This window comes from Schistocerca americana, chromosome 2 (assembly GCF_021461395.2).
Source record: "Schistocerca americana isolate TAMUIC-IGC-003095 chromosome 2, iqSchAmer2.1, whole genome shotgun sequence".
Classification (NCBI taxonomy): Eukaryota; Metazoa; Arthropoda; class Insecta; order Orthoptera; family Acrididae; genus Schistocerca; species Schistocerca americana.
In genome coordinates, this window is record NC_060120.1 from 623,026,084 (window position 1) to 623,042,941 (window position 16,858).

The 16,858-nt window shown below is 36.6% G+C and overlaps 1 protein-coding gene across 5 annotated transcripts in view; it reads left to right on the forward strand.

Annotated features, from left to right (window-relative positions):
• LOC124592014 (clavesin-2-like) overlaps window positions 1-16,858 on the forward strand; it is a 263,412-nt gene that overhangs the window by 211,432 nt on the left and 35,122 nt on the right. For all 5 annotated transcript variants that reach the window (XM_047131793.1, XM_047131788.1, XM_047131792.1 and 2 more), the window contains exon 4: window positions 15,807-15,957. In XM_047131793.1, coding sequence (XP_046987749.1) covers window positions 15,807-15,957 — 151 coding nt within the window. The remainder of the gene's footprint in view (window positions 1-15,806; window positions 15,958-16,858) is intronic.

Below are 16,858 nucleotides of genomic sequence, written 5' to 3' on the forward strand. Positions count from 1 at the left end.
AATAATTTTAAAAAATATCGCCATAGACCAGCAACGAAAAGCCAAATTTGTGATGAAATTGTGAAGAGACAATTCTTACCATTGTGGAAGGCAGGCAGCTATTATAAGACAGAGCCACACTTCTAGTATTGAATCATAAATATTGAAATACAAATTGTAGTGCCCATGAAAACATGACTGCATATGCACACACAGGTAGCAGGAAGCTACCAATGCAGCAGATGAAAGATAGATTAGCAGCATCTGTGCAGGTACACTAAATAGGAATAAAGTAAAACATATAGTGATAAGTAAGGTCAGTGCAAATGCAAAATAGATTTAAAATATGCGATAGAAGTAAAATAGATGTAAAAACAACTAAAGAAGGAATAAAAAATCTAACACATGGTGTCTTCTGTTGACATCAGGAGTAAAGACAAGACAGAAATACATATTCACTGCAGCTCCTATACAAAAAAGACCCAGGTTATATAAAAATGTTTCCTTAAGTGAAATGTAGAATTTAAGACATAGTAATAAGTTAATGTCTTGATGAGGAGAGCTGTGAGAGCAGTCAGCTATGTTTTCTGAAAAATTGTCATCACTGAATCATGAAACATCTGATACTAGGTAATCAGTTGGCCATTAAGACTTGTTTCTTGTGAGTGTTTCATGATCGTCCCACCGCACAGTTAATTTTTTAATCTTGTGTGCACAATGCAATATTTGGAATGACTCTAATACAGGTTTTACATGTTTGCTAACTTTTAAATGCTTGTCAAATGTGGATTTATTTTTAATTGCACCTTTTTTTAGTGAGGTTATGCTCCTGAAATCTCATTCTGAACATATGGCCAATCTGTCTGATGTTAAGGCGTGAGACATTGACTGGATATTAATTTATAAACACCAGATTGAGAAAATTCTTCTTTACATGGCTACTTATTCTGTATAAAGTGATACTGGATCTGGTTATGAGTGGTGTAAGCTACTTTATAGCTCTTAAACAGCCTAGTGAGCTGACAGGAAATGCTATCCAAGAACGGAAGGTCAACAAAATTTGCTTTGCAATTACAAAATTAGCTTGTGTTAAACTACTATTTTTGTCTACTTTTTGTTTGTTTAATATACTGAAACTGTACCAGTTATATCCATTATACTAGCAACGAAATGTAAATTGGTTAGTTCATGTTCAACATTGGCCTGGGTAAAAGTGAGTTCATATAGGTGGTCTATCATGCTATGAAAAAACTCATTTTATGATGATATGGACGGGTTGATGACACTTGGCTTGTGAAAGATGTCAAAACTAATTTTGTTATTGGTGAGCTGAAGTTTTACATCCAAATAATTAAGCACTTTGTCATCACTCATTTCTTCATAAGTGAAAGATTTCTAAGAATGCAAAATGTGAAATTCATCTTTCACTAAAGATATACCATCCAAAGGGGCATCAAACATAATGAATATGTTGTTGACATAATGACAATAAAATAATGCATTTACATTCTAAATTGTTCACAAAAATTTTCAGCCAGACAGCAATTGAGACTATTGCCCTTAGGCAGCACATCAGCTTCCTTGTACATGCAATTTTTAGGAAGTTACTAATTTAAGAACTGAAGTTAATTCTCTGATATCATCAGTATTAATCTGTGTATTAGAATGCAGATTTTCTTGGATAGTACCGATCATCTTGTCAACAGGATGTTAGTATACAAATACTTTATATCAAGAAAAGCTAGGCAACAGATTGATGTTAAGACCTTTCCTTGCAGTTTTTGAATTAATTCTTTCCTATTCAAGATGGAAAAGTTTGTTCTCTATACATAAGCCTTGCATATTATTTACAGCAACAACTTTGCACTGGGTTCACCTGGACTCTCTATTCCATTCGCTATAGGGTGGATTGAAAGATCCTGTTTATGGATCTTAATTTGTACTGTCTTTGGAACCTAGACTGTTTTTCATGTCGAAAATAAATTACTAATGTTACTGCACCATGGCTATAGAGTGGGTGCATTTGTACAACAAAATGTGGTACATATTTTTTGAATTATTTTCAATATTGTTTCTGAATGGTCTAGAATATAAAGCTTCTTTGTTTAGGTATTGAGGTTCTATAATTTGTCTTCAGTATAAAATGCTTTATTCAAAGACAACTGCATTTTCGAAACCAGGGAACAAAGGTTTAAGCAATCAACAATAAATTTTGTTCCTAAACGCTTTGGATTTTGTTAAGTTTACATGACATTTGTTATGACTGCAGTAGATAACCAAAAACTGTAGTGTTTAAATTTACATTAATCTTCAAGACTTCATCCTCACTTATTTTCCTCTATTTCAAAGTGAAATAATAAGATGATAACTTTATTATTTATTACATTTTTGAAAAATCATTATTCTAAAGATCACTCACAAGTTGAGGTATATTTGTGCCTGCAATAGCCAAAATGCAATGTGTAATCCATATGCAAAATGTGTATCATCAGCAAAATCAAAACATAACAACAAAAACAATCAATTAATGACAAAATGATTTAATTGGATAGATATAAAATCTATTCACCAAGCAGTGGCAGAACACACACATAAAAGACTGTTGTAACTGGCAAGATTTCGGAGCCATGGCTCCTTCTTCAGGCAGAAGGGTTGAAGGGGAAGGAACAAAGGTGAAGGAAAAGGACTGGAGAGGTCTAGGAAGAGGCTAGATTTTAGGAAAGTCACCCAAAACTGAGAGGCAGGGGGGACTTACCATACGGGATGAGAAGAAAAGACAAAATGCCAGCTATCTTTCCTTTTAATCCCATATGGTAAATCTCCCTTGACCCACAGTACTGGGTGACTTTACTGAAATCTACCCCTTTTCCTAGACCTCTCCAGCCCTTTTCCTTCACCCTTCTTCCTTCTCCTTCATCTGTTCTGCCTGAAGAAGGAGCCACTGGCTCCAAAAGCATGCCAGTTACAACAGTCTTTTATGTATGTGTTCTGCTTGGTGAGTAGATTTTTTATCTATCCAATTAAATAACTAAATCAAAACAGTATTATAAATTTCAATATGAGGTTGGCATCAGTCTCTTCATTTTATATATTTAACCTATTCCCTGATGCTTTACAAGATGCAGGCCAACTTTTACAGAATGAACTAAGTCAGAATACCAGGTCATCGAATTTTTTTAAACTTAATGCTGGAATGTGTCAGGTGACAGAGAATATAGGATCATTTTGTAAAGATATCACCAAGGAAGACAATGGGGTAGAGGTTGCACCAGGTGACAGTACTAATGGAGATCCTGCATACCATGTGGAATGTGGCCTAGTAAAGATTGCATCAGCATCTAACCATACCAATGTTGAGTTGGTTTCTGTTCTGAGACTCCACTTGAAGTCTTCTGTAAGAAGAGTTCATTTGGAATTGGAATGGCTACTTAGGTCAGGTACAGATTCGCCTTTTGACATGGTTTCTGTTCATTCTGCCAGTAGATGTGATTAAACTAGGCATTGCCTTCACTTCGGCAGTAAATGGAAGTGGGATTTGGCTGGACTATCAGCAGAAATCTAAGGAATGGAGGCACTGTCACGAGTGGTAAAATTCTAGTGGTAAAAGGTGTGAGAGCAGCACATTTTTTTAGGATAGGGAGGACAGAAAGAAACATAGGTTTAAGAGAGATTATGACTGAGACAAGCCTTCAGTTTGAGAAAGGAACTAAACAACATAATTTGGGCATGCTGTGTCAATACAAAATGCTATTTGTTAAAATTTTCAACTGTCACAAGAAATTTTATTTCCACCCAGTTATAAGATGTCAGAGAAAAATGCCAGCTATCTTTATTACATCAAAACATTCAAGGACAGAGAATTAAAATTAATGTGCTACTTACTGTCATTGATAAACAAGATTCCTCAACCCAGTTGACACAATCTGCCTCTCTGAATATCATGTGACTAGTGGTGTAGATGTATTAGGTGCAATGGGATTTATGTTGTCACCTCAGAAAGGAAGAAGTTGTCACATTCATCTGAAATCATCATAAATTTAAGAATATAGGCATACAAAAATTTTGCTTAGAGTGGCGTATACAAGCATGTGCAACAGATAAAGAATATCATAATAAATTCTTTGTAATAGTAAGTGTATACTGAGCACCTGCAGATAATTCTAATCTCTTCATAAATCATCTTGAAGTAAAAAACAAATAAATAATCATTGCTGGTAATTTTAATGTAGATTTTCTTAAAAAAATTTCCAGTAAGAATTTTTTGCAGTCAGTAACACTGTCACTCAACTTCATTCCTTTGGTAAACTTTCCAACTAAGGTAGTTAATTGGTCAGAAACAGCCATTGATAATATCTTCATAGAAATGTCTAAAGAACAAATTATATTACAAAACCAATAGTTAATGACCTCTCAGAATATGACATGCAGTTTCTTTTGTTAAATGTTGATACTGATGAGCATACAAAATCTACTAAATAGGAAGCAAATAATTGATTATTTTAGGAAACTTTTCAAAAACATGAACTGAAGTGACGTATACAGTGCTCATGGCTTGAATGAAAAATGAAAGACTATTATTGATAGAGCACTTACCTTGAAGAAATGCCATCAAGTTTCTAGACAGTTTCAACTTAGCCAGCATTTTCAAAAATTTTAGAAAAGGTAATATACAACTGGTTTCTTAACCACCTGATTACAAATAATATATTGTCAGAGTCACAGATTAAATTTCTAAAGGGTTTCAACAATGAGGCACTTATTTACCCATTCAGTGAGAATGTGCATAACTCATCAGACAATTATTTACATGCTATTTACACATTTTGTGATCTGTCAAAGGCATCTGACTGTATAAACCATGATTTATCATCAGAGAGAAATTATTTGAATCATTTTGCAACATTTAGTGTTACACATATTTTGTGATCTGTCAAAGGCCTGTCAAAGGCATATGACTGTATAAACCATGATAAACCATAGTTTATCCAATCAGATGCCATCTGACTGTACAAACCACGGTTTATCATGGTTTATACAGGCCTTTGGCAGGCCTTTGACAGATCACAAAATATGTGTAACACTAAATGTTGCAAAATGATTCAAATAGTATCTCTCTGACAGGAAACAATGGGTTACAATAGGAAATAGTCCAGTATTACACTATCAGGTGTCATCTAACATTGAACTAATAACATGTGATGTTCCATAAGGTGCTATCTTCAGCACCCTTAGTTCTTCTTGTGTATCAATGACCTTCCATCAGTAATAGTACCAGATGCCAAGTTTGTTTTGTTTGCAGATGGTACTAACATCTCAATAAACAAAAAATAAAGTATACTTTTAGAAAGATTAGTTGATCGAATTTTGAGGACAACATTCTTGGTACATTCTTAGTAAATTCTTTGTCACTAAACTTTGAAAAACACATTGAGTACAGTTCAGACTCTGAAGAGATTTGTCTTAGTATGTGCCAAAATATGATGGCAAGCAGTTAAAAGTTATTTATAGTGTTAAATTTTTAGGACTACAGCTTGATAGTAAATTTAATTGGGAGGAGGATACTGCAGAACTGCTGCAGTTCCTAAAAAAATCTTTATTTGCAACCCATACATTGTCAGACATAGGTGGCATAAATATTAAGAAAAGCTACCATACCTCATTTGCTTTCATACCATAATGTCATGTGGAATTAATTTTTAAGTAACTCATCAAGCTAAGCTAAAGTTTTCCAAAGCCAAAAATGTGTAACATGAATTATTCGTGGATGTGTACTCTAGACTGCCCTAGAAAGGCCTGTTCAAGGATGGGGATACTAACTGTAGTTTCCCAATCTATTTATTCCTTGATGAAATTTGTCATTAAAATATGTATTTCTTTTTCAAACCTACAGCTGATTCAAGGGATCTGTTTTGGAAAAAGAACCATCTTCATAAAAATTTAGTCAGAAGCTTTGGTCCAGAAAGATAGGAATTATTCAGAAACGCACATTTTCAATAACTTACCAGCAGCCATAAAATTTTTTAAAGACTTGTAAAATTCCATTTAAGAGGAGCCTAAAAGATTTATCAGTGGCCAACTCCTTCTACTCAACTGATGAATTTCTTCATAGAATAGACTTGATTTGCATGACTAATTCCTTTGGAAGCATAAGGCATCTTTCTCCTTCTTTTTTTTGACAGCAACACTTAAAAGAAACCATCAAGGAAAGCTTGCCACCCATCTCTGTCTCTAGCCATTTCCCTCACAGAGTCCTGTCTTGCTTATTCTCCTCTTTTCTCCATCTGTGATTGTGTGGCAGCACTGGAACAGACTGATGCATATACAGGGTGTAATGGGTATAAATAGGCAGATATTTTTATCTGCGATATCTTAATATTGATGCATTGGTTGTTTTTTCTCTGCATTGGACAATCTTCCTACAAACAAGTCACAAACTTTATGCTCTGATGTTTTCTGCATGGTACACCATCAAGTGTACTACACCTGTCAGTGTAGAGTAATGGTTTTGCATCCACGCATCTACACTTCAATACCTGACCTACTGCCCAGAGGGAAAATAACCATTAATGGCTTACTCTTGCCATGTGTACTTGGAGTTACTAACCAACTTAAAAACATATGACTTGTAACAGCTATGATTATTAGTCTGGAAGTGGCATAAATACTGATTTAATGTTGTTCGGTACACTGTCTCAGTCACCAATAGCAATATCTGCACTTGTAATTGTTACACACTGTATATTATTAATAATATAAAAAATGTATTGTGTAAACCCACCCCATGAACCATGGACCTTGCCGTTGGTCGAGAAGCTTGCTTGCCTCAACGATACAGATAGCCGTACCGTAGGTGCAACCACAACGGAGTGGTATCTGTTGAGAGGCCAGGCAAACGTGTGGTTCCTGAAGAGGGGCAGCAGCCTTTTCAGTAGTTGCAGGGGCAACAGTCTGGATGATTGACTGGTCTGGCCTTGTAACACTAACCAAAATGGCCTTGCTGTTCTGGTACTGCGAACAGCTGAAAGCAAGGGGAAACTACAGCTGTAATTTTTCCTGAGGACATGCAGCTTTAATGTATGATTAAATGATGATGGCGTCCTCTTGGGTAAAATATTCCGGAAGTAAAATAGGCCCCCATTCAGATCTCTGGGCAGGGACTACTCGAGAGGATGTCATTATCAGGAGAAAGAAAACTGGCGTTCTATGGATCAGAGCGTGGAATGTCAGATCACTTAATCAGGCAGGTAGGTTAGAAAATTTAAAAAGGGAAATGGATAGGTTAAAGTTAGATATAGTGGGAATTAGTGAAGTTTGGTGGCAGGAGGAACAAGACTTTTGGTCAGGTGAATACAGGGTTATAAATACAAAATCAAATAGGGGTAATGCAGGAGTAGGTTTAATAATGAATAAAAATAGGAGTACGGGTAAGTTACTACAAACAGCATAGTGAACGCATTATTGTGGCCAAGATAGACACGAAGACCACGCCTACTACAGTAGTACAAGTCTATATGCCAACTAGCTCTGCAGATGACGAAGAAATTGATGAAATGTATGATGAGATAAAAGAAATTATTCAGGTAGTGAAGGGAGACAAAAATTTAATAGTCATGGGTGACTGGAATTCGAGAGTAGGAAAAGGGTGAGAAGGAAACATAGTAGGTGAATATGGATTGGGGCTAAGAAATGAATGAGAAAGCCGCCTGGTAAAATTTTGTGCAGAGCATAACTCAATCATAGCTAACACTTGGTTCAAGAATCATGAAAGAAGGTTGTATACATGGAAGAACCCGGGAACTTAAGGAGATGGGACCAGGATAAACTGAAAGAACCAGAGGTTGTACAAAGTTTCAGGGAGAACATAGGGGAACAATTGACAGGAATGGGCAAAAGAATACAGTAATAGAAGAAAGGGTAGCTTTGAGGGACGAAATTGTGAAGGCAGCAGAGGATCAAGTAGGTAAAAAGACGAGGGCTAGTAGAAATCCTTGGGTAACAGAAGAGATACTGAATTTAATTGATCAAAGGAGAAAATACAAAAATGCAGAAAATGAAGCAGGCAAAAAGGAATACAAACGTCTCAAAAATGAGATCGACAGGAAGTGCAAAATGGCTAAGCAGGCATGGCTAGAGGACAAATGTAAGGATGTAGAGGCTTAGCTCATGAGGGGTAAGATAGATACTGCCTACAGGAAAATTAAAGAGACCTTTGGAGAAAAGAGAACCACTTACATGAATATCAAGAGCTCAGATGGAAACGCAGTTCTAAGCAAAGAAGGGAAAGCAGAAAGGTGGAAGGAGTATATAGAGGATCTATACAAGGGCGATGTACTTGAGGACAATATTATGGAAATGGAAGAGGATGTAGATGAAGATGAAATGGGAGATATGATACTACGTGAAGAGTTTGACAGAGCACTGAAAGATCTGGGTTCAAACAAGGCCCCCGGAGTAGACAACATTCCATTAGAACTACTGACAGCCTTGGGAGAGCCAGTCCTGACAAAACTCTACCATCTGGTGAGCAAGTTGTATTAGACAGGTGAAATACCCTCAGACTTCAAGAAGAATATAATAATTCCAATCCCAAAGAAAGCAGGTGTTGACAGATGTGAAAATTACCGAACTATCAGTTTAATAAGTCACAGCTGCAAATTACTAACGTGAATTCTTTACAGACGAATGGAAAAGCTGTTCGAAGCCGACCTCGGGGAAGATCAGTTTGGATTCCATAGAAATGTTGGAACACGTGAGGCAATACTGACCCTACGACTTATCTTAGAAGAAAGATTAAGGAAAGGCAAATCTATGTTTCTAGCATTTGTAGACTTAGAGAAAACTTTTGACAATGTTGATTGGAATACTCTCTTTCAAATTCTGAAGGTGGCAGGGGTAAAATACAGGGAGCGAAAGGCTATTTACAATTTTCTACAGAAAGCAGATGGCAGTCATACGAGTCGGGGGGTGTGAAAGAGAAGCAGTGGTTGGGAAGGGAGTGAGACAGGGTTGTAGCCTATCCTCAATGTTATTCAATCTGTATATTGAGCAAGCAATAAAGGAAACAAAAGAAAACTTTGGAGTAGGTATTAAAATCCATGGAGAAGAAATAAAAACTTTGAGGTTTGTTGATGACATTGTAATTATGTCAGAGACAGCAAAGGACTTGGAAGAGCAGTTGAACAGAATGGACAGTGTCTTGAAAGAAGGGTATAAGATGAACATCAACAAAAGAAAAATGAGGATAATGGAATGTAGTCGAATTAAGTTGGGTGATGCTGAGGGAATTAGATTAGGAAATGAGATGCTTAAAGTAGTAAAGGAGTTTTGCTATTTGGGGAGCAAAATAACTGAAGATGGTCGAAGTAGAGAGGATATTAAATGTAGACTGGCAATGGCAAGGAAAGCATTTCTGAAGAAGAAAAATTTGTTAACATCGAGTATAGATTTAAATGTCAGGAAGTCATTTATGAAAGTATTTGTATGGAGTGTAGCCATGTATGGAAGTGAAACGTGGACGACAAATAGTTTAGACAAGAAGAGAATAGAAGCTTTTGAAATGTGGGGCTACAGAAGAATGCTGAAGATTAGATAGGTAGATCACATAACTAATGAGGAGGTATTGAATAGAATTGGGGGGAAGAGGAGCTTGTGGCAGAACTTGACTAGAAGAAGGGATAGGTTGGTAGGACATGTTCTGAGACATCGAGGGATCACAAATTTAGTATTGGAGGGCAGCGTGGAGGGTAAAAATCGTAGAGGGAGACCAAGAGATGAATACACTAAGCAGATTCAGAAGGATGTAGGCTGCAGTAGGCACTGGGAGATGAAGAAGCTTGCACAGGATAGAGTAGCATGGAGAGCTGCATCAAAGCAGTCTCAGGACTGAAGACTACAACAACAACAACAACAACAACAACATTGTGTAAAATCTCACTTCTGTACATTTTCAGTAATGTCTTCAATGTAAATAAGTGTTGTAAACTGATTTTTCTCTTTGATGATGAGTAGGTACTAAAGTAGTCTAAAGTTTTGTCGTTTGCATCTCAGTATAGTGTACATTTATATATGCTGTGACAAACTTGTTATTACCTTTCAAATGAAAATATGTTTCAGATTTTTTTTTATTTTTTCCACATGCATGAGGACCATTTCACTTGAAATGTGTGGAAGATACATTAGCGTATCTTTTTTTTCTTTCTAAATATGTATTGTGTGTCCATCTTTTCTAACCTGTTCTACATCCTTGAGGGTTCTTCACTATGCATCTATGGGGCAAAAAGTACATCAAAATCTAAAATTCCTCAATTCTCTTCATTTACAGTCTTTGTATTTTACCATTTAATGATGACATCATGCAACCCGACATTAACCATTAGCAACTGAACATCACATTCTGAAAAATCATTAATGGCAAAATGTGCAATATGATTTTGCATTCTCAATGTCTTGAGAGAGACAGCAAGAAAAATGGGCATTGAGGTTGGCAGGGTGGTGGGAGGATCAGATGACAAGAAATGTCAAGGGAATCTCAGAAAACTCTAGAATAGATATACTCTGGAAAACTTCTATTTAAATCACCATTTATAATTAACTCAATCTGTTTAGAAACTTAAAGTTTAAGAATACATCAGATTGTTTCATGAATAAAAAAAAGATATGTAGTAAAACTCTGTACCCTGCAACTCTCTATTTAATATTCAAGGACTTTTACTTCTTAACACAGGTTTCAAAATGCTGGTCACTGTAAAATATAAGAATGTAAATATTTTACATTTGTATCCTTTGTTAATGTACATGGAACCCCCCCCCCCCCTTTTCTTCACAATTCAACTGCTTTCACTGGAAACAAAACTGTGTCCATTCATATTCAGAATTCCTAATCAAGTGGTAAAATGGTATTATGAAAGATATTTTTTATCAGCATTGTTTGCAGAGTGCAGTTTATCTAAATAAATGAGAAGTTTGTTCAATATATTTAACTAGTCCACTTTGAGATATATTAACTTCTTTTAACATCATTACCCAGAACTCTGTGCTGACACAACTTGGGAGGATATGAATGAATATGATAAGGAAAGTTATAGCAGAATGTAAATCATTGAAGGGTATAGGATACAACTCACCAAATAGTGGAGGCACTGAGTCGTCAACAGGCATATGAAAAAAGGCTGAAAATTTGCTAGATTTTGGGGAATCCTCAAATGAGCTAGAGTTCTCATAAATATGTAAACACACTCATTCACACACACACACACACACACACACACACACACACTCACACTCACAACATGCATGCTTGTGCCACTACATTGTGCTGGCAGAACACATAGTGATAGCAGTTCAACAGCTAGGCTGGGGTAAGGGGTTTTGTCAGGCAGAATGGGTAGCGGATGGCTCAGAGGGATGCAGCAGATGTGTGAGGTAGGAGTGTGGAAGGTAGTGCCAGCAGGTGCATGGGAAATAAATGTGACACTCAGACTATGGAGCTGATGAGTTTGTACAAGGCACAATTACGATGACTTGGATGAGTTGACTGTGAGGGGTGCAGGACAGAGGAAGGGGAGACTATTGGGTTAGTGTCTGGGTGTGGTGAGTTAGTGGAGACTGAGGCCAGGATGGTTATTTGGCGGAGGCCATTCATTCTGGCTGACAACTGGTCGGTGGTTATGCCCACACAAAATGTGCAGAAATTGCTACAGAACATGTATATGACATGGCTGCTTTCACAGGTGGCCCTCCCTCTGATGTGATAGGATAATCCTGTAACAGGACTAGAGTAGGATGTGTGGGCAGGTGAATTGAACATATCTTACACATGGATCTTCCATAAGGTATGACCTCTTTGACGAGAGACTGGATGCAGGAGAGACATATGGATAGACCAGGAGGTTGTGTAGTTTGGGTATGTGGTAGAATACGACTTCGCCAGAGGTAGGAAGGGTTATGAGGATGATCTCTACTTTTTCCATGCATGATGATAGGTAGCCAAGTCCCTGGCAAGGATCATGATTCAGTTGCTTCTGTCCGTGATGATAACAAGTGATAAGTAGTGTATCTATGTGTATGTGTATGTGTGTGTGGGAGGGGGGGGGGGGACGAGGGTCGAGGGAGGGATACTCCTTTGCAACTGCTTCTTGGGGGTGATATGAGAGGATTAGCGGTGTGTGAGGATATGGCATATGGCATAGGAAATCTGTCTGCGGATAATGTTTGGGGTATAATGCCTGTTTGGGCAAGCCTTTGTGAGACCTTTAGCACACTGCACAAGTCAGTGCTCATCACTACAGATATGCCGTCCTTGGGTAGCTAGGCTATTTGGGAGAGACCTTTTGGTGTGGAATAGGTGACAGCTGCCAAAATGCAGGTGCTGGTGATGTTTAGTGTGCTTGAAATGGGTCCAGATCATGGAAGTATCATCAGCTGGAGAGAAGACGTTGAAGATATATGATGAGAGGGTGTCTTGGTCTTCATTAAACTTGGGCCAGAAGAAGGGTGTGGCATTTTGGGAGGCTAGGAATGTTTCTTCCATGTGGCCTATATATTGATTGGCAGGGGGAAGGTGCCATGCAGGTGCCCATGGCTGTATCACAGATTTGTTTATATACTTCCCTCAAAGCAGAGGTAATCATGTGTGAGGATGTAATTGGTTAGATGTATAAGGATTTGTAATACCACAACCCCTTCTGGGATCCTGTATTCTTTTCCAGTCTCATCCCCACTCTCCTCAAGAGCGCATATATGTAATATCAGTAATTTACACCAATTTAAAGTGTTGCTTTGACTTTGCCTTTTCTGGTTATCTGGATATGAATAGAATGAAGATTTTTTTTTTTTTTTTTTTTTTTTTGTGCAGCAAATTAGTAATTTGCACTAATTTTAGCTATTGTTTTGATATTTTTTTCCTGGGCGTCACCAGTGTGTAGAATGAAGGAAACATGTTGGATTAAAAGATAATGTATCATCACAATTTGCACATAATACAAGCTACAGGCACATGGTAGGAATAAAATTGCTATTGTAATTATGGAGTAATTAATGATTAAAGTTCCGATATTTCTAGTCATCAAGAGACAACTATATTTATGCTTTGTTAAATCAAAAAACTATTTGTATCCCTAATAGAAATGTGGCGTGATGATTTTTCGATCAGAATTAAACATACTCATGTTTTAATTAGTGTTAGTTAACAGAACTGTAATTATGTCCATATAGAAATGTAAAATTTTAATCATACAAAATTTAATTAACTGAATCTAGGCCTTTTATTCAATAAAACTAATTGCTCTGTTCACATGAAAATGATAGGATGATATTCCTTTAAGTCAGTAAAATAATGTATGCAAATTAACAAAAGACATTGTTGTAATGATAAAAGGCCGGCCGGAGTGGCCGTGTGGTTCTAGGCGCTACAATCTGGAACCGAGCGACCGCTCCGGTCGCAGGTTCTAATCCTGCCTCGGGCATGGCTGTGTGTGATGTCCTTAGGTTAGTTGGGTTTAATTAGTTCTAAGTTCTAGGCGACAGATGACCTCAGAAGTTAAGTCTCATAGTGCTCTGAGCCATTTTTTTGTAATGACAAAACATGTAATTTATAGTCTTAATAGAAACAGATTCTTTCCTGTCTTTGTGTGAAATTATTCACTTTTATTTCACATAAATTTCTATGTAGTTTGGGAAGGCAAGTGTAAAAACTTTAATTGTATTAATCCAAAATTAAATATGTAACAATAACAGTAATTGTTTAAAACCATATAAATAGGAGAGGTGATTTGCATGCTGCCATAAGTCAGTCTTAAGAGTCTTGCACCGAATTTTGTTTTAAAGCATGTAGTCAGACTTTGTACTTTCGCTGCCAGACATCTAGAGTGCAAAATAAAGTTCTCTGTGAACAAGAAGAAACTTATTTCTACCATTACATGATTCCCGTGTGGCAGTGCAGTAACATCAAGATCAACCTATGGCAGCATTAAGAAGCACCACCCCAGGCTACACAAGATAGGTATTAATCTGTAGTAAGACCTGGTATATTAATTGTTATTTTTCTTGTATTAAGCAATGATACACACCCAAAACTTCACACACACAAACATTTTTGCCATGTTATATTACAGATTGAAGTACTGGGTTAGGGGTCAGAGGAATGTTGGGAGAGTATGCTTTGGGAAAGTGGCATCAACAGTGATGAGGTGATATGGGTCACAGTGGAGTGGCATTTGTCAAGAGTCAGTGAAGCAAGTGGTTTGTATCTTTAATATGAGAGACTAGGCTATGAGCAATCAGTTGGAGATGTTGGTTGACAAGAGTGGAGATTCTTTCAGTGTGAGCACAGCAACCAGCAACAATGGGGTGTCCAGGATTGTTGGATTTATGGTTATGGTAAAAATCAGTGCGAAAAGATCATTGAGATGAAGAGGAAGATGGATCCAGGGGAAAGATACTGGAATGGGCCTATGGATTTGAGTAGGGATTAGAGGCTACTTTGGACTTATGAGGTGGGATCACTGTGGCAGCATTTGCAGGTGTAAGAGTGAGGCAGTGGCAGAAGCCTTCTGTCGGGTATGCTCACAATACATCACAACAGTAGTGGAGCCTTTGTCTACAGGGAGGGCAGGGAGGATGATTAAATTGGAGTCTGTCTTGAGGTTGTAGATGGCTGTATTTTTTTCTGTTCAGAGATTTGTGTTCTCGGGAAGGAACCATGAGGAACAGTGGTGAATCAAGTTGGAGATAAGGAATACTTGAAGCAAAGATTTTACCCTTTTCTGTGTGCCTGTTAATGACAGTTTGGTGAGTTGCCTCCTTTACTGTTGAATAATTTATAAGAATATGAATGAGCTTTTAATAAGGCTCTGTGATTTTTGATGAAGCATCCATGACAATCACCAGTTGTCTGAAAAGTAAAGCTCATCTCAGAAAAAGCCAAGATGTTAGATGAACAATAGTAGAACTGTTTCACTGTGAATTGTTAACCTTGCAAACTTCCATATATCACTCATATTTCCTAGATATAAATTATAATGGTTACCCAGAAAATGAGGAAGTTCTTGAATTTAAATACTGTAGGTGATAATAAACTTAGTTTGAGCTGCTTTTCAATTAGATGTATCTCACAGTGTGTCAACTTTCTCACAAAAATAATTGTTTATTTTAATATTTCTCTTTCTGGTCAGAAGGAGAGCAATGTAGCAAAAATCAACATGTATTTATTCCACAGAAAGGAGCCATAAGATCATTATCTAAAGTTAGTAGCTGGATATCTTGTATATGCCTCTTCTGTTACTTTGAAACTATTACATTTAAATATAACTCCAGTTACTTGGAAATTATTTTCATTGTTTATCATAAAAGTTTTGAGGTAAATTACTGTACGCAAAATTCTAAAAAAAACTGACAGAAAAAAGGTAGGAAACTGAGAATCAATAGAAAAATTATGAAAATTGAATATGAGCAACTCCTTTGTAGAAAAAACAATACATTGGTAGAAAGATGGCTACATAACAAGTGAAAATTATAAAACCTGTAATACCAAGGACATAGTTATGGAACTAAATTAAACAATATCAATAAAATATCATAAGACATTCACATTTGAGCGGTGAAATCCTTTAATGCTATAGTGAGTGTTTAATAATAATGACTTGAGTAAGATATACACTAGATATGAGAGTAATATTCTGAAGCCGTTGGTTATTTTTTGATTAAAAAGTCAGCAACAGAACAAAATGTTATTACAGTAATAACAACAAAATAGTTCTACAAGTCTTAAAAGTAATTATCACTAATACAAATGTTAATAATAGATTGAATCTATAAATGTTCTTTTTCAGCTGAAGAGATTCTACGAAGTAAAGAAGAATTATCCAGTACACTTTGAAGATTGTCTCCCAACAGAGAAAGGATATATTTATGATATAGAAGGACTGACTGTCCTAGATCAATGTGATAATGATGAACGAATTGTCATTGTGTTAAGAGTTGGTATGTTCACATATTTAAACATATTTTTAAGACACATGTATGTTGCATTCATAATACTACTGAACCAGATCATTTATTACAAGCATGAGTTTTTTGCCATTAGTATAACTACAACTTTGTATTTAAAATAAGATAGTGTGACATCATACATACTGCACTGTTAAACAATGGAAAATCCATGATGAAATGTAACAATATAATGAAAGGATAGTTGCTACTCACCATATAACGTCTAACAATTTGACAACTAAGAGTGTGTGAAGTGTACGTGCAAACTTCCCACTTCTCTTACACAAGTCGACTTACTTGGCATACACAGCAGATCTTTTCACTGGATAACTGACTTCTGGAATCTCTATAAACTTCTTCTCCAAAGAATGATGCTAGTTACAGGAACCTTAAAGACTCTCTCTCTACTTGCAAAATAATTAGGTACTTGAAGAATACTTTTCAACAACTATCAGTATATTTGAGCTTCATAAAGAACAAAATTCACACTTCACACATAAACATTAGACTTCTTGTAAGTCACTCATATTGTCTCACATTAGAAACAGATTTAAGTACATTTAACAAAGAGTTGGCTTGACAACCATAACTCCATTACAAACAAATTGTAAAATACGTCTTGTCTCCAGCAACCCCAGTACTTGTCGGTGCCGTTTGTCTGCTGCATCTACGTTCTGCTTGCAACTGATTTCACACCTGCACACACAAACATGTGATGTGCAGTAGGTAGATTCTAGCATCCCACTCTCACATATAAAATATCATGTGTTCGAGATGGTAGAAGGCTGAGTGGTTCTAGAATTAACGCAGAAATTCTCGAAACACTACAAACAGAGATGCTGAGTCACAGAAAGGAACAACAACATAATTCCCCAGATCCCTCAACATGCAA